Source organism: Hevea brasiliensis, chromosome 12 (assembly GCF_030052815.1).
Source record: "Hevea brasiliensis isolate MT/VB/25A 57/8 chromosome 12, ASM3005281v1, whole genome shotgun sequence".
NCBI lineage: Eukaryota > Viridiplantae > Streptophyta > Magnoliopsida > Malpighiales > Euphorbiaceae > Hevea > Hevea brasiliensis.
The window spans coordinates 8,600,404-8,619,016 of NC_079504.1; the positions used below are offsets into that span (position 1 = coordinate 8,600,404).

General features: G+C 37.4%; 2 protein-coding genes across 2 annotated transcripts; one reads left to right on the top strand and one right to left on the bottom strand.

Moving 5' to 3' along the window:
- The first annotated feature begins 8,291 nt into the window (after positions 1-8,291).
- Positions 8,292-9,927, top strand: LOC110638624 (protein WHAT'S THIS FACTOR 1 homolog, chloroplastic). Its single transcript, XM_021789240.2, has one exon. The coding sequence runs from the start codon at positions 8,327-8,329 to the stop codon at positions 9,641-9,643; it is 1,317 nt and encodes a 438-aa protein (XP_021644932.2). The 5' UTR covers positions 8,292-8,326; the 3' UTR covers positions 9,644-9,927.
- A 312-nt stretch (positions 9,928-10,239) lies between these two features.
- LOC110638623 (uncharacterized) lies at positions 10,240-13,701 on the bottom strand. The gene is made up of 5 exons (XM_021789239.2): positions 13,515-13,701; positions 12,726-13,156; positions 11,275-12,616; positions 11,049-11,195; positions 10,240-10,914 (listed from the first exon to the last, which is right to left on the bottom strand). Exons 2-5 carry the CDS (start codon positions 12,777-12,779, stop codon positions 10,394-10,396), a joined length of 2,064 nt encoding a protein of 687 aa, XP_021644931.2. The 5' UTR covers positions 12,780-13,156; positions 13,515-13,701; the 3' UTR covers positions 10,240-10,393.
- Positions 13,702-18,613: the final 4,912 nt, after the last annotated feature.

Below are 18,613 nucleotides of genomic sequence, written 5' to 3' on the forward strand. Positions count from 1 at the left end.
TGTTTCAGCTGAAAAATACTTGGAAGCTCGGAGAGACTGAGTCAAGGCCTAGAGGCGACTCACGTCAGGTTTGTGCACAATAAACTTTATTTGAGCATTTTGTCATTGAAAAATTGATTTAGTGTGATTAATGAAAATTTGAATGTTAATTATGAATGGTGTTGCCATCTTGTGAATGAAATTGTGACTTTGAAAATTTATTAGGTTTCTCATGAATCATTTGAATAAAATGTTTGAAATTGATTTTTGATTCACACTTAGCATGACAGTATCTTATTATTCCTCCTCCATTTATGGGGTGAGATCGGTTATCTTTCCTCCCTCTCTGGTTTACCAGTTGAGGTTGTAGATCGGATGAGTACTTATTAGCTAGCTAGCCACCTCCCTCATTGATTTTGATTAGTGGGGTTGTAGATTGCTTTGTCGTAGTGTACAGCACGACATTGATCGAAAATTTTGTGTCATGCTTTGAGTTGTGTATGAATTGGCAACACTGTGTTTCTTAAATTATTTGACTAAATTGTGTTATTATGAGTTTTGATAATTTGAGAAATATTTAAATTGTGTTTTTTCAGTGAATGATTTATGTATTGTATTTTAAATTTTTATTGTGCACCACTGAGTATTTTTATACTCAGCGATGGTTTAATTTACTGTCGCAGATAAGAGCAAAGAGAAAGCAGCAGAGTGAGCTGCGGGATTGACAAGAACTTCTTGATCCCTTTTGTACGGGTATTGTTTTATACCCTTGTAATTATTTTGATGTAAATACTGTAATGTCATAAGTATCAATGTAAAGTGAGCAGCTATATAATAAATTGTAATAATATTATTTTTGGATTTTATATCTGTAAATTTAATTTGTGCATACAATGTTGATGAAATTATTTGAAATGGTTTGTTTTCAAAATTTTGAGTTGACTTGAAATTATTTGGTGGTTGAGAGTTGTGTAAAATTATTGGAAGTGTTTTTCACAGGTATTTGAAGAACTGCTTTCTCAAAATACAGACAGAACTCTATCAAAATTTTTATAAAATTTGAGGTAAAATTAAAATGGACAAAAATTCTTACTAGTTTATAAGCTTTGAATAAATGATTTTAATTCCTATCAAAATGCTCACCACTTCCAAAATGCAAGAAAATAGTTTTAAAATCCCTTGTAGTGTACTTAATGAATTATCGGTAAGTGAAGTTCGGTAGTTCATTAGGTATTCTACGGGATCATGTTATGCCTTACAGAGGGATAAGGTGTAACAACTCCAGCTGGTTTGCAGAGCACCATCGATATGATGGCACAGTATATGGTCCATCCTCCCCAACAGCAGCAGTCCACCGCACCAAGAGGGGAACCTTATAAAAAGATAATCAATTTTAAGAAGTTGGTGCCTGGAACTTATGATGTGTCAAACGATGCATATCGGTTTTTGGATTCCTGTAGAAAGGTAGGAACAGAGTTGCAGTTGACTGATAGAAGACTTATAGAGTGTATGCAGCATGTCATGGGGCCTATGCCCAGACAATGGATGAATGACTACATATTACCTCGGATGGAGGGTTTATCGTGGACCCAGTTTGTAGAACTATTTATCAATAGATTTGTACATGAAAGTTTCAGAGATCAAAAGTAGTGGGCCTTTGAGGCCTTAAGACATAATGGCAGGTCTGTAGATGAATATGCTACAGAATTTCTGGAACTGTGCAGGTATGCCCCTGCAGCAGTAGCTACAGAAACTATGAAGGTAAAGAGATTCCTAAAGGGGCTTAACAGGAGGTATGCAAACCTGGCCATGATGTCTAATCAGTCTTTTGATGTGGTAGTTGATCGAGCCAGACAGATTGAGATTAGCTATACAGTGCATGACAGCGGAAGGGCAAAGAAAAATAGAGCAGAGGGTTCTTCGGGTGTTCCCCACATGGGTACTACGGCTAGTGGTAGCCAAACTAATTACAGAGGAAGAAGCAGGAATAAGAGGAGTGATTTTAGATACAAATCTCGAGGATTCAGACCAGGGTATGGATCCAGCAGTGGTCACAGTTCGGGATACAGCAGTTCTGGGTCTGGTTCAGGATCCTCCTTGGCACCTTGTGCACAGTGTGGAAGAGGACATTCAAGATCTTGTCTGATGGGTTCAGGAGTATGTTTCAGATGTGGCCAACCAGGTCACTTTGCTAGGGAATGCCCAGTGTTTCAGTGAGCCACAAATGGGGTCACAGGGTTCTGTTGCAAATGTTCCTCGTCAGTTGTATCCTGGACCTTCCAGCATGGCAGGCAGTCAGTTCAATGGCCAACAGGGCCGAGGACAAGGGGGACGTGGATTTGGAGGCAGATCAGGAGGTAGAAGTCAGTATCAAGATTCTGCCACCCAGGGTAGGGGTCAAGCTCGGGTTTTCACCCTGATCTATCAGGATGCTCAGGCTTCCAATATAGTTGTGGCAGGTATTCTTCTGGTCTGTTCCTATGAGGCTCGTGTTTTAATAGATCCGGGTGCTACACACTCATTTGTCTCCCCAGTGTTTGCCATGAGATTGGGTAGAAACCCTACAACTTTAGAATGCCCTTTGTCTGTAGCTACCCTGCTTAGTGACAACATAGATGTAGATATGGTTTTTCCGGATAGCCCAGTAGTAGTGGATGGAAAGATCCTCCCAGCAGACTTGGTTCCTCTACCAGTAATAAATTTCGATGTAATCTTAGGGATGAATTGGTTGGCAACTCATTATGCCACTTTAGACTGTAGGAACAAAAAGGGGTATTTCCACATACCTAGTGTGGAAGAGTTTAGTTTTGATGGTGACAGGAGCGTGGCTCCATATAATTCGGTGTCAGCAATTAGTGCTAGAAAAATGTTGAGGTGTGGATATCAAAGGTATTTGGCATTGGTGAGAGATACATCTGTAGAAGGTGTCAACATGGAAAATATTCCTATTGTCAGAGAATTCATAGATGTCTTCCCTGAGGAGCTTCCAGGGTTGCCACCAGGAAGGGAAATAGAGTTCTGCATTGATGTTGTGCTGGGTACAAACCCCATATCAATGCCACCTTACAGGATGGCACCATCAGAATTGAAAGAGCTAAAGGAGTAACTACAGGAGCTTTTGGACAAGGGTTTTATACGTCCGAGCACTTCACCCTGGGGCGCTTCTGTTGTATTTGTGAGAAAGAAAGATGGGTCATTGAGGTTGTGTATTGACTACAGACAGCTGAACAAGGTGACTGTGAAGAACAAGTATCCACTTTCTCAGATTAATAATCTGTTTGATCAACTCCAAGGGGCTAGATTCTTTTCCAAGATAGACCTGCGATCAGGCTACCATCAGTTGAGAATCAGGAATGAGGATGTGTCCAAAACGGCATTCAGGATAAGATATGGTCATTATGAGTTCTTGGTGATGTCTTTTAGACTCACTAATGCACCAGTAGCCTTCATGGACTTAATGAACAGGGTGTTCAGGCCATTCTTGGACTGTTTTGTCATTGTATTCATAGATGACATTTTGGTATACTCTTGGACTGAGGAAGAACACGTGTGGAACTTGAGGATGGTGTTGCAGACCTTGAGGGAGCACCAGCTGTATGCCAAATTTTCAAAATGTGAATTTTGGCTAGAAAGCATCTCATTCTTGGGACACATTGAAGCTGTAACTGATTGGCTTAGGCCTACAACAGTCACTGAGGTGCGAAGTTTTATAGGTCTAGCTGGCTACTATAGGCGTTTTGTGCAGGATTTGTCCAGGATAGCGGCTCCCCTAACTAAGTTAACCCAAAAGAATGTTCCATTCATTTGGACAAATGACTGTGAGAAGAGTTTTCAGAAGCTTAAGGAGTGTCTAACCACTGCCCCGGTGTTGACACTATCGATGAGTGGTGAAGGATATACCGTGTACTGTGACGCCTCCAGAATTGGCTTAGGGTGTGTTTTGATGCAGAATGGAAAAGTAGTGGCTTATGCTTCAAGGCAGCTGCAGAGGCATGAGCAGAACTATCCCACCCATGATTTGAAAATGGCGGCTATAGTTTTTGCACTAAAAATCTGGAGACACTACCTGTATAGTGAAGTGTGCGAGATATACACCGACCACAAGAGTTTGAAGTACATCTTCCAACAGAGGGATTTAAACTTGAGACAGAGGAGATGGATGGAGCTTCTAAAGGACTATGATTGCACCATCCAGTACCACCCTGGGAAGGCTAATGTAGTAGCTGATGCTTTGAGCAGAAAATCTTCTGGTAGCTTGGCACACATTTCAGTAGAGAAGAGACCGTTGATTCAGGAAGTACATGAGTTGATGGATCAAGGTTTAATCCTAAATCTTTTAGATGAGGGGGTAATGTTGGCTCATTTTTCAGTGAGGCCAGACTTGCGAGACAGAGTTAGAGTTTCCCAGCACAGAGACCAACAATTGATGAAGATCATAGAAAGAGTACAGCAAGGTGAAGGTGGTGAGTTTGGATTTGCCAATGATGGCGCCCTTATAGAAGGTTCTAGGATATGTGTGCCCGATGTGGACAATCTCAGAAATGAAATCATGCGAGAGGCATACTATACATTGTACAATGTCCACCCAGGCTCCACCAAGATGTACCATGATGTGAAAGATAGCTATTGGTGAAATGGCATGAAGAGAGACATAGCAGACCTTGTGTCCAAGTGCTTGACTTGTCAGAAGGTGAAGTTTGAACACCAGAGACTGTCAGGGAAGCTGCAAGAGCTCCCTATCCCAGAATGGAAGTGGGAAATGATTACCATGATTTTGTGACTGGGTTGCCTCATATCACGCTAGGATATGATTCGATATGGGTAATTGTAGACTGCCTAACTAAATCAGCTCATTTATTACCTGTGAAGACTACATATTCTGTGGCACAGTACGCCTGACTCTACATTCGAGAAATATTCAAATTGCATGGAGTTCCTGCTTCCATAATATCTGACAGAGGGCCTCAGTTCACTTCTCGGTTTTGGAGGAAGTTGCAGGAGGCACTTGGCACACAATTGAACTTTAGTACTGCTTTCCACCCTTAGACAGACGGACAGTCTAAAAGGACAATCCAAACACTGGAAGACATGCTTCGCATGAGTGTTTTGGATTTTGGAGGTCAATGGGATGATCAGCTAGCTTTGGTGGACTTTGCCTACAACAACAGTTACCATTCCAGCATAAGGATGGCACCCTATGAGGCACTATATGGAAGAAAGTGTAGGTCTCCTCTGTGTTGGACGGAAATGGGAGAAGCGAAGGTGCATGATGTAGCCTAGTGCAGTACACTTCAGAGATAGTTTCTTTAATCAGGGAACGATTGAAAACAGCTTTCAGTAGGCAGAAGAGTTATGCAGACCCCAGACAGAGGGATGTAGAGTTTGCAGTAGGCAACTATGTATTCCTGAAGGTTTCTTCGATGAAGGGAGTCATGAGATTTGGAAAGAAGGGCAAGTTGGCACCTCGGTATATTGGACCTTTTGAGGTTACTGATAGAGTTGGAGCAGTTGCTTATCGATTGGAGCTACCACCCAACCTTTCTCATGTTCATCCTGTGTTTCACATCTCCATGCTTAGAAAATACATTCCTGATCTTTCTCATGTGCTACAGCCGGATGTAATAGAGCTGAAAGAAAACTTGACGTTTGAGGAGCAACCTATAGCCATAGTGGACTACCAAGTGAGACAGCTAAGATCAAAACAGATCCCTATGGTTAAGGTTTTGTGGAGGAGCCAGTCAGTGGAAGAGTGCACCTGGGAGTCAGAACGGGACATGCGTAGCAAGTACCCTTATCTGTTCAATGTGTAATCCTGTACTTTATTCTGCCTTGTGTAAAATTCGAGGGCGAATTTTACACAAGGCAGAAGAATGTAACACCCCTAATTTTTAAATTTATTATTTTTGGGTAAATATTGATATTTTATTTTATTTGAATTTTAGGAAATTATTTGAAATTTTTCGGATTTTAGAAATCGGATTCGATTTTTCGAAAATAAAAACGTTGATGATTTTTAAAAATTAATTTAAAGACCACGTGCCAAAACTAAAAATATATTTGAAGTCTACGAATTTTTCTGAGTTTTCTGAAATTTTTTCGGAATTTTTGGACCTCGTTTTCGGTCCTAAGGCAGAGTAAAAATTCAAAATTTTGTATCCTGAATCGAACCGGTGCCGATCGGACCAATCGAATCGGACCGGCTCTTTTCTTTTTCTTCCTTCTTCTCCCTCACGCGCCCGACCTCTCCCCTTCCCCTCCCGTTTTCTCTCTCCTCCCTCACCCCCAAGCCCCACCGCCTCCTCCCCAGCCACCCCACCTCACCGGCGCGCCGCCCCACCACCTCCCCACGGCCGATTGACGCTCCAGGTGGTCGGAAAATGCCCCCGAAGAACACCCAAAGCGCACGCGCTGTTTCATCTTTCAGGCCAAAATTCGGTCGATCCGGCCACCAAGTGGGTCGGATCTTGTGTCAAACACCATCTACACCTCGAGAGCTTTCCATAGACACCAAGAACACCAAAATCCATCGAGCGGTTTGTCCAATTTTTGTCCAGGAATTTTTAGCCCATTTTGACTTTTGGGCTAGATTTTTCGCAAACCGTGAACCCCATGAGAAAACCGAGAGTACCAGAGCGCTCCACTCGTCGAGAACTTCGCGGCAATATAAATTTTGAAATTTTTCGACACCGTTTTTCGGTGAGTCCCATGGGACTTCGTAGTGTTTTTCTGAGCATTAAATGAGCTTAGAAAATTTCGTAAAATTTATGTACTAACCCCCGTGTTGTGGGCTTCGTGTAGATATCTTCAATTCGCGTTAATTCGACAGTTGTTCGGATCTGTGAATTTCCAGCCAGACAGTTGGGTAGGTCTTAGGTATAGGGGAGACTCTGCCGGATTTTCGGCACGACTTAGGACGTATTTGGTCTTTTCTTGGTTTATATTGAGTCAATTATATTAAATAATTATAATAAAATTGTCAGGTGAGCCGGGACAGCCTTCTTCCTCTGCCCAGCCGCCACAGTGACTGCTGTCAAGTCTGTGAGTAAAATATTAATTTTAATTGTAATTTTGATATTATTATATGTTTAAGCATACCCATGCATCACTTATATGTATGTATCTATGTAGTTAAACTCTAGGCACGTTTTACGTTGCATTCACAACTATTAAAGTGCCATGGATGTTGTTGTGGTAATTTAGAGCAGTGTGCGTGCGTTGGCGTGCGTGTGATATGGTGTTAACTATGGATAGGACGGGTAGACACGGCTTGAGATCTTTGCTGGGACCCTGTCCTTCGGGGTAGACACGGCTTGAGTTCTTCGCTGGGACCTCGATTTGGTTATTTAAGTGGAAGTCCGAGCTAAGTTCTTCACTGGCACAGGTTGGATTAAGAGAGCTGTATAGGAGATCAGCTCCCATATATGTATTGTTTGACATTATCGGGTGTGTGAGTGCTCCAAATTACCTTTTTGCTGTTATGATGTGAAAATATTGCTGATATTGCATTTCACTCTATAGGGTGCATTAGCTTTAGATAGTTACAGAGATTATGGTTAAAATTGATATTTTACTCTCTGAGTCGAACGCTCACTCATGTTCAATATTTTTCCAGGCCACAGGAGGATATTTCTGAGTTTAACCTACTTTTCTCCCTCGCAGGTCATTTATTAATGTTTGTATAAACCTGTTAACCCTTAGAATTTTCGCATGTGTTAGAAATATTTATTTGATTTAGGTATGTAATATAATTATCATGTTGGACCTGTAAACTTATTATTATATGCATGTTTGATGGACTGGACGAGGGAGTTGAGCTCCCATTTATTTTTATGACATTTGAGTATGTGGAGAGTGAGCTGAGCTCCCCAGTTTATTATATATTGTGTTTACAGATCGGGTGAGTCAAAAACTCCTCGTTGAAAGGTCCACTTTATGGCCGGACTCTGTTCGGTTGAATTCTTGAAATTGGGCCTAATGGGCCTCAGAGTTGGGTTAAGAAATAGTTAGGCTTACTACGGGCCTCCGGGGCTTTAGTCTGGCCCAGCTCATAGATTGGGTCATAACAATAATGGTAAAATCAATTATTATTTTTTTTACAGATTAACTATAAAAAAAATTTAAACACATAAAATAATAAAACACTAAATATAAAACATCCAATTAGAAAAACTATATCTTAAAAAATAATAGCAATCATTTACATTATCATTAATCTAAATTATTTACATTAATATGTTTATTTATAAATTAATTATTAAGAGTTCAAGAGATTCTTACCGAATAAAATTTCAAAGTTTAATATAATCTTTAAAAAATCTTTAAAATTTGAGGTTAACTATTAAAATTTATGCAGTTGGCGGCGAGCACGTTAATTGCCGTTGTTGATTTCCGACGCTACAAAAGCGCAAACAAGCAGCTCAGTCGAACGCCTTGTAAAAATCCAAATCCCATGGCTTGGCGCCTCTTACTTTGCAAAGACGCCCAACCCACAACCCTCATTTCACCTTTCTTCCAAAACCCTAACTCTAGCCCCTTCTCTCTCGTCTTAACTTCTCAGTTCTCAACCTCCTTCCTCATCACCAAAACCCCCAAAAAGTACAAGAAGAAACGCAAAAAATCCGAATCCCCGCGCACCAAACCCGTCCAGCACGCCTCAACCCGAAACCCCTGTTTCGAATTCATCGTCGAGCGCGATGCTTGCTTCAGATTCCTCACCAAATCCAAGCAATTCCTCTCCCAACAACCCGAGCACGTTCTGCGACTCGACGACGCTGGAAAGCTGTATCGGGAGCTTGGCTTCCCACGTGGCCGCAAAGCTACCCGCTTTGTTCACCGCCACCCGCTCATCTTCCAAACTTATCGGCACACCGACAATAAAATGTGGTTCGGATTCACGGGTTTCATGGAGGATTTGCTCGAGGAAGAAAAATCGATCATGGATTCTATGGAGAGCGACCGTATTAATAAGGTCCGAAAGTTGTTGATGATGTCGAAGAATAATCAGATTCCTTTGAGTAAGATTCATCATTGCCGATTATTGTTTGGGATTCCTGATGATTTTAGAGATAGAGTGGTTAAATATCCAGATTATTTTAGAATTGTGGTTGCGGATGATGGGAAAAGAATGTTAGAATTAGTGGATTGGGACCCCAAATTGGCAATCAGTGAATTGGAGAAAGAGTTCATGGTCGATGAGGATAAGGTTAAAAACACATTTAAATTTCCAGTGAAGCACGCAAAGGATTTGGATTTGGACGAAGAGGATACAAGGAAGATGAATTTGTTGAATACTTTGCCACTGGTTTCGCCTTATAGTGATGGAAAGAGATTAGAGCTTTGGAGTTTGGAGGCTGAGAAGTATAGGATTGGGGTTTTGCATGAGTTTCTAAGCTTGACTTTGGAGAAAAGAGCTTCAATACATCATATTGTGGAGTTCAAGGAGGAATTTTGCTTGACTAGACATACATATGATATGCTTAAGAGGCAGCCCAGGACATTTTATCTTGCAGGGACAGAGATGAACTGGGTTGTGTTTTTGAAAGATGCTTATGATGAGAGTGGGAGTTTGGTAAATAAGGATCCACAGGTGCTTTTCAATGAGAAGCTGTATAAGTATGCTCAAACGAAGGATGGGGAATTGGATTCTAGTTTAGGAAGGAACTAGCATGTTTGGCATAAAATAAATAAGCCGTATTTAGATATATCTCCTTCCTGTCCATGCAATGTATTTCAAAATTGTTTATTTTGGCAAAAGAAGCTTGTTAGATTGGGTGCCAGCTTTGTTCACCTTTTTGGAATGCTCAAAAAGATTTTGCTTCTGGGTACGTAATGGTTTGGAAAATGATCCTTAAGCAGTTTTATTTTGTGAGGTAAGGAATGATTTGTTGATAGATAAGAACAAAAGAAGATTCTCTTAAGAGTTGTTACTGATGATTTTCTGATTCAAAAGGGGGTGTCAGCTCTTTGTTCTCTCAATGGTCGTTTTTCCTTTCTGTTTAATTTGGCCCGACTTCAAATTGTCCCCTTCTCTATTCTTTGGGACGGGTGGGCACATGATAACTGTCTCCCTGCCCAACTAGAATAACATACTTGGTACGTTATAACTGACATGCAACAGTCTAAGCCAAAGACGGAATCCACACACTAATGCTTATCTGCAACAACGTTTGTTCGGTGTTTCATCGATCGCATGCCACTGCACTAAGAAATTTGCATTGCATTCCATCACAGCACAAGAAGCACAAAACTTGTCTACTAAAATAAGACAAAATGCAAAATGCACTAAATCTTGTTGAATCCGGAAATTACATGGTCTTAAAACAGTCTTAGGATGATAATCAAAACATAGAAACGGAAAACTGTTTAACAGAGTGATATTGAATTACTAGGGAAGGTTTCCTGCATGGGAAAACTTTTAACGGGAGGAAGAAGCATGCTTTGATGACATTGTCTTTAGGTGATGTGTTCGGCTCTTTGACCTGCTCTTACTTTTCTGTTTTGCACCAACACTATTCCTGTGTAAATTGGAGGAGGCTGAACCATTGGAGCTTGTTCTCTTTGCTGCTCTTCTGCGAGAGCTCCAACTGCTGTTGGTCCCCCCAAGGGCTGCTTTGGCAACGCTATCTGTAAGAACTTCTCGTGCTCTCTGCGGTTTGATGGACTGTTTGTTTAGGTAAACTAGCTTTGGAAGGAGACCACAAACTGCCTTGCGAAGCTGGTCATCACTGATGTTGCTCTGAATTGGATTGCCCAACAAATTCAGAGCTTGCAATGAGTTATAGTTAGCAACAAGCTGCCCCAGAGCTTTTGTTGTTGTTATCTTGTTAAAGCTCAGGTCTAGGACTGTAAGCTTCAGAAGCCTGTGTAGGCCCTCTACATCACTAATCTTGTTCCCAGCAAGGTACAGTTCTTTGATTATTGTACAGTTTGATAACCCTGATATCATCAAAATTCAATGTGCATATTTATAACTATACGAGTTTAAGAGGACTATTTCATTTCTCACGGAAAATTTGCACAATCTCATTGAAAAGATTTGAATGACATTAGTTTCATGAGAGAAAAATCACCTTGTCCAATTCGAGAAATGCGATTGTAACTGAGATCAAGCACTCGCAGTCGAGTTAATTCTCTGAGTCCTTCAATGGTACTGATTTTGTTTCTTGACAAATTGAGCGTGTGGAGGCCTTTAGGTAATGATCCTGGGCTGATATAGACTGCAAATACCAGAATAACAACCCCGTTAGTACTGATTATTTAACCACTAGGCATTTTCGGCGTCAGATAAGAGCATACCTATGAAATTGTTAGACAAGTTAACAGATCGAAGACTGGTGAAGCATGATAAGGTGGGAATGGCCTTTAAGCCAGTACCAGATATGTGAGCTACAGTTGAGCAAGGATTCAGAGATTGGATGACAGCATTGGCATGCAAAATCTCCTCTGAGATATTAAAGTCTGGACGTCGAGTCAAGTTGGCCGTGGTTCTTCCTGGTGATCTACCAGTCTCAGGAGAGGGTGGGAAGACAATGCCCTCACCACTATTATCTGCATCATTATCATCATAACTATGAGGAGGTGGTGCTTGGGTCTCAAGATCCTTTACCCACTCATCCACTCTTGTAAAAGGGGATGGTTCCATTGAGAAAGCAACCCAGTGTTTCTGAGGCCATCGGCCAGATATCCCACCATGAAAATCGTACCAGCTCTGATTGTCATCATAATTGTTGTCGCATCCTTTGTTCAAGGAATCCCCAGTAAATGACCCTGGAGATTGTATGTTGCTCGATATGATAGCTTGATTTGGCTCAACTGTATCTGAAGCATACCCACATTGCTGGTTTGAAGTATTAACTACTTGTGGTTTTGGTTTCACTATCCACGGTCTATGCAGGTTTCTGTGGCTCCAGAGAAACAATTTCCACCACAGCTTTCTACTTCTTGATGGTAGAACTTGGCTTGAGGAATGTTTTTTTAAAATCACTCTATCAGCGCTGCGATGGCTTGTTATAGATACAGGGCTGCCAGGTTCCCTCAATTTCTCATCTATTTCTTGCGACTCACCAGAATATGGGGATTTTGAAGGAGCAGAATGATCGGTCATTCTTTTTAGCACTTTGCTCGTTTCGAGGTTAGAGCAAGACCGTTTAAGCTTAGGTGAACCCCAGAACTCAGCCTTACCAATCCCAGGATCACTAACATGACCACTTTGGATCTCATGAATACCCTTGTCACTAAGTTTCTCAGCTTTGTTTGCAAATTGTTCATCGACCTTGATATCAAATGAATTAGAGAAACTGAATTTTGGACTTACTGGAGTGAACTCTTCACCTGAATTAGGTCCGTGGCCTTGGAGATTGATATCAGACAAGTCCCTCTTCATCGAGGCATTCTCCTCGTGTTCATCTCCCCCCTCATATGCAACCTCTGGTGCTTCATCCCTACCCAGACCCTCATGACTCGTTAACTTGACACTCGGAAAATCCTTCTGCACCAAAGGTACCGAGTCCACTGACACGCTAAAAGAGGTCGTTTTCAACTCATCACTCTCGTAAGGTTTCACTGGATGCTCAAGCCTAATTTTCAATGTCTTGATCCCCTTGTTGAACTCAGCAGATCTTGATGATATCTCACCAACCTGAAATCAAACAAAAGGGAAATTTAAGCAAGAAAATCAAAGGTATGAAATATTTCTAACCATCAAACGGCAAAATTGTTAAAATTCCGGAATCCAATCAAATTCTCACCTTTTTTTCCTTCTCCTCCCCAGATAGCCTGAAGCAGCAGGTGAATTTTGCCATTTTGAAGAACTGGCTAAAACAGATTCCCAAAAGAAGCTCAAATAAACGCTCTTTTATCTTTTATCACCTACTTTTATTTGTTACTTCCTCTATTTTTGAAGATTGAAATTTACGCTACCGAATCTCGAACGGCTTCTATTAACGCATAAAATGGACGGATTGATGAAAATTTAACCGTAATCAATCGGAAGGTGCCGAAGCAATGAGCGAGCGCCAAAGAATGGCGAAGATGATGAAGATGGACAAGAAGGGCAACCAGAAAACAGAGAACCACCACCTGCTCTGGTTGGAGCAAATTTCACAAGAGGGTCGGCCAGAGTTGTGTAGGCAACAGCTTCTCTCCAGAAGGTCTGAGAAATCTTTCTTCAAAACCTTCCCTGTAATAACAAAATCCCATGAAACTAAATATAGATCAAACAAAGAAAAAAACCCATAAAAAAACCTTCGATAAAAAAAAAAAAACCCCATAAAAAACACAAGTTCAAGAAATACCATTAACAATGGAATTCCAGAAACCAGCATTAATCAAGAAATCAGTTTCTCATTTATCAAAACCATTTTAAAGATTATCAAACAAGCATTTAGAGATAGAAATTTCGATGGATCCAAGGTTTTGACAGAACTTCTGCACCCTTGTGTAGGACCCGACACAGAGATTGTGGCAGGCACAAGGAAAAAAGAAGTAAATAATCATGCCAAAAACAGCACAATAAAAATATCAGAGAGCAGACGTACCTATTTATGGTTAAATGCAAACCGGCCAGATCGGAATTGTAGATTGTTAAATGTAGACAGAACCCAGAGAATATCTGAGAAGCCAGGTTTAAATCACAGACAGCTAAAGTAAGGCTTAAGACCACAAAATATAAATAGGAAGGGGGAGAGAGAGAGAGAGATGATTTTGTGGTGGTGGAGGAATTGGGTGGAAGGGGCTAGAAATAGCCAAACTGGGAGGACATTTGCTGGTGAGATGAGACGTACGCGCATGTCACACGGTTGTCATGTAAGCTTTTACCTGCTACTTTTTTTTTTTTTTTCTGTTTTTATTCATTTGGGGACAAACAAAACAACCCCATTGCCACAATATTTATTTCTGTGGGATACCACCTTGCCTGTAATGCCATTGCTAGGCCGTCGGATTGAGGGTTTCTTTTCCCCTTTGAGGTTCTGGTGTGAGATGAGAGGGCAGTCTTTTTCAAGAGGAGGTTTGAAGTTGTACCCAATAAAGGGAAGGAAATGGTGGGTCATGGGCGGCTGCTTACGTTGTAAGGGGCTGATACGATAGTTGTAAGGAGTGGTACGGTTCTTTGGTTACCTACAAGAGTTGTTTTTTTTAATTATTTTTTTATTGATTCTTCTTCTTCATTGGACGCTTCTGCTATTTTCTTCCTTATTCGCCTATTCGGTTTATCCAGTGATTTCAGGACAGCTCCTAGCCATTACAATTGGTAAAAGGTTAGTTTGCTGAGAGTCAAACATTGCAGTTCAGACTCAAAAAAAAAAAAAAAGCAAGTTTCTTGCGGCAGTGAAAACCGGTCAAATGACTCCCTTCTCGGTCGTAGAAAATCATACGAGTTTAGGGGAAGAGGGGCGCTAATTATTAAATATATTGGGTATTAAAAAATAATTTTTTATAATTTAAAAAAAATTTATATAATTATAAAAAATAATATATTCACCTATTAAATATCTGAAAAGTTAAATCCAGATTTATTTTTTCAAACTACTTGCCGTCTTGAAAGGTAGGCGGAGTCCGTAAAGAAAATGATATGACCATGACCCCACGTGCCTGGTCCCTGCATATCAAACCCTGTTTTATTATTATTATTATTATTATTATTATTATTATTATTTTCAAAGCAGATAAAAAATAACCCAAAACGTCAGCTATTCACTCCTTAGTTCTACTCGGTACAAACCAATATTAGTCCAGTGAGATTCCATTCCTTATTGATTAAAATTTAAATATTTTTATCAATAACAATTTCATGATTTTAATTATATTTTAAATTCACATTATTATTAATCATTATCTCAAATAATATTAAAATTATTTTAAATTGAATTAAAATCAATTTACATATATGGTATATTTAATTAAGTAAAACAGGTAAATGCTAAATATTATTTATGAAATTCATGAAAAAAAATATATTTTTTCTAATTTTATTTCCAATCCCATAAGCATTTTCAATCGCTATCGGCTGTCGCGGAGTGAAGTCACCCCTGACGTATTCCGATCACCCCTCAACTATCTGACAATATATATATATATAACGTGATGATTGCTGATGTTTTGAAAATAAGAACGGTGGGAAAAAAAAATAAGGAAGGAAAATAATTAAAATAAATAAATTTTATTTTATTAATTTTTTTTAGAAATAAAATATAATAAAAAATAAATTTATTACCTTAAATTTACATTTATACCCTTTATCTTATATAATAAAAAAAATTACCCAAAATAGATGTACTATCTAAATTTATTATTTTAATTTTACATTTATACCCTTTATTACTTTGTTGTAGCTAAAACAGTGAATGGGATTCGTTCGAGAAAGGACAAAGCTTTAGTGCGGTGGATGTGAAGGCGATGGACAGGAGAAATAAAAGGCAATATGTTATTTTAAAAAAAAAAAGCAATATGTTGTCATTCCATAATTTGTAGGGGTATATATGTAATTTTAAATATCAACAGTCTTTTCGACCAATTATATGTAAAAATACTTGTTTAATGTTTCCCCTCAAATTGGATAGAAAGGACAAATTCTCGTAAAGAGAAGATAAAACTTATGCATTAATAATAATAATAATAATAATAATAATAATAATAATAATAATAATAATAGATTGAAAATAAACATAAATTATATTGATATAAAAATTAATAAAAAAAAGTTTAAAAATAAAAAATGAGAAGGATAACTATTTGTGGCTATTCCAAAAAGCTTATAAGGAAAGAAGGAAAGAAATGAGAGAGAATTTAGAAAAATGAGGTGACTATAAATTTTTTTTCTTTAATAAAAATAATTAGATTTGAATGAATGTGACTAGAAATATTGAGTTCAAAATGAATATAGATAGCAAAAGGTAAATTTTAATTAGGTTTATGATGAGTTTGAATCTTAATTTTGATATTTTATTTATTATCATTCCTCTTTGATTATTTAAACTATATATTGACATTGAATACTCTAAAATTTGAACTCATTTCTATTGGGTTGGATACCCAACAAATGCAACAACTCAGAAGTAGATTTGAAGAGCCTATCTAAGTACATTAGTCTCAAACACAAAGAGATCAAAAAGAGTGGTCGAATGAACTAGTTCAAATAGAGCTCGAACTAGTAAGAACATATTTAGCATGATATGGACAAGAATAGTAAGTGATATCATTATCTGAAATCATGCTGATAAGGTATAATTTCATAATGTACCATAATATACAATTTAATATTTATCAATAGAATCTCAGATTTCATGTCTAGATATCTCCTGCCACTATATAATAGGTTTCAAACACCTATTTAAGTATATGTTTACATTTTACATATTTTCTTTCATTGTAATATTAATTATCAGAGGTAGTTTTTAATTTGAGTGTTGAAATAACTGTTATTAAGATATTTATCTTTTTTTTTTTGTAATTTTAAGCAATTCAATATCCAATCAAGCCGTTTGGAGACCTGAGAATAGCATACAATATTAGATACTATATGTTAATTAATAAAAACAAAATTTTGAGAGCTTTTTATTGATTTTTTTATCACATTAAATTAAATTATTTAAAATAAATGATACGATGGAAATTTTAAAGCAATTTGAAAGAATGAAATTAAAATAATCGAATAATTCAATTATATTACACCCTAAAGCAGTCAAGCTAACTAGGGTTTTTTTTCTCACTATGAGATCATTATGTGTTTGAAAATGTTCTTAAAATTGTTAGCATTATTAATCCAACCAATGTATTTAATTTCTTGAGTGAGATTTAGTGAAGAAACAATAATAATTGAAGAGAAAGAAATCAAAGTGGCCGGAGATGTGATTATTTGATATGCTTCCAAGAGAAATGGAATATTATGTTTGAGTTTTTCAACGTGGCAATAATGGTACCTCAAATAACATTGATAGGTATAGGGGGATGGGGATGATGGTGTCGTCTCCCAAATCAACTCACAATTAATTAATGTAAAAAATTTGTTCAAAAGGATCATCATTGCATTTATATAATTATAATTTCAATCACCTTACAATATTGATTAAAACTTTCAATAATTGGTTACACAGTAATTAGAGTGTTTGTGCTTGTCCGAGAAAAAGTTTTCTTCTGCTTGGGCCCTTTTCCACTTACTTGAGCAAAAATAAATAAATAAATAAGCAACGATGAGACCTTGTTAAAATAGATTGGGTAAAACGCCTATTTAATTATAAGATAACAGAAAGTAGGCTGTTATTAAATTATGTACTTGTTTCGCATTATGTTATAGGGTTAAAATTATTTTTTTAATAAAAATATTACTTATTAAAAGTAATTTAAAATAAATTATTTTATTATTTTTTATAATTAAAATTTATTAAATTTTAATTTTAATTTTTTAATATACTTTAATTAATATATTTTAAAAAATAATATTTTAAATAACAATTTTAATAATAATATCAAACAGGTCTTATGCAATTTACACCCACGTTATTCTTGAACTGGATTCATTAGTGTTGGTGCGGGTCCTGATGATGCAACAACACGATGCCTCTTACCATGTGGTCGACGATTGTAAGGCTATGTTGAGAGAGCTTGATCAGAACTCTGTTGTTTTGATTGGCAAATTAGCAAATTTAATAACTATAGATAAACTTCATAAAAGAAGGGCAAGTTGCTCCAGAGAATCTGATGATTTGAACTTTTCAAAATCTCCTATTTCTGCGTCTCATTATTGATGAGGGGATCTAATGACTTCTGTCTCTGATCAAACTATAAAGGTCAAGTTTTTCTATCAGGAAAGCAATCAAACATTAGAGGGCTATTTTTTTTTTTTTTATTGCCACTTTGTTTGTTAAAAGTCTTAAATGGATGCATTACGGTAGATAATTAGGTTTGTGATTTCTAATTAACCCTTGCAAAATTGATTAAGATAATATTTAGCTTGACTTATAAGTTCTAAAAATAAATTCACTTATTTATTTATAATTTTTTTAGGCTCATAAATTAAAAAAAATATAAGATCGACTTCTTATTTTAGTGCTTATAAGTTATGTATTTATAAAATAGTTTAATTAAATATTTTATTATATATTATTTTTTAATTTTTAAAATTTCATTATATATATCATTTAATATATTTTTTAATTATTTTAATAATAAATATATTTATAATCTATTTTTTATTAAATATATCAAATTTGTATTAATTATTTATAAATATTTTAACTAAATATATAATTATTTAAAATTTAAATATTTATAAATTTAAATTAGTTTATAACTATTAAGTCACCCAGTAAATTTAAAGGATTAAAAGATTTAATTAAGTAGTTAAGGCTCACTCGCCCCTATGGTTAATAGACTGAATTGAACTTTTGACTAACATAATATTAACCTGTACTCATGCAATAATATTCTTCTGCGAAAAAAAAAAAAAAACACTTGCGCACGATGAAGGGCAGGATTTGTTATAAAACCAAATGATTGGACTCCGCCAAGCATTGCCCAAATCTGTCGTTTCAAAGAATGGAAGGCCGAGCCCATCAAATCCAAAGTTTGATCCAAATTGATTAAACCCACGCGTCACCGTTTCATTGAACACTTACAATGTAAAAAGTTTGTGCCAAGC

What these genes read in the sequence shown, in the direction of transcription:
- LOC110638624 (XM_021789240.2), top strand. Translation starts at nt 8,327, where the DNA reads ATGCAGTTGGCGGCGAGCACGTTAATTGCCGTTGTTGATTTCCGACGC.
- LOC110638623 (XM_021789239.2), bottom strand. Translation starts at nt 12,779, where the DNA reads ATGGCAAAATTCACCTGCTGCTTCAGGCTATCTGGGGAGGAGAAGGAA. An exon ending in GGGAGGAGAAGGAAAAAAAG is followed by an intron (nt 12,617 to 12,725) that starts GTGAGAATTTGA and finishes GTTTGATTTCAG; the next exon opens with GTTGGTGAGATATCATCAAG. An exon ending in CTTGTCTAACAATTTCATAG is followed by an intron (nt 11,196 to 11,274) that starts GTATGCTCTTAT and finishes TGGTATTTGCAG; the next exon opens with TCTATATCAGCCCAGGATCA.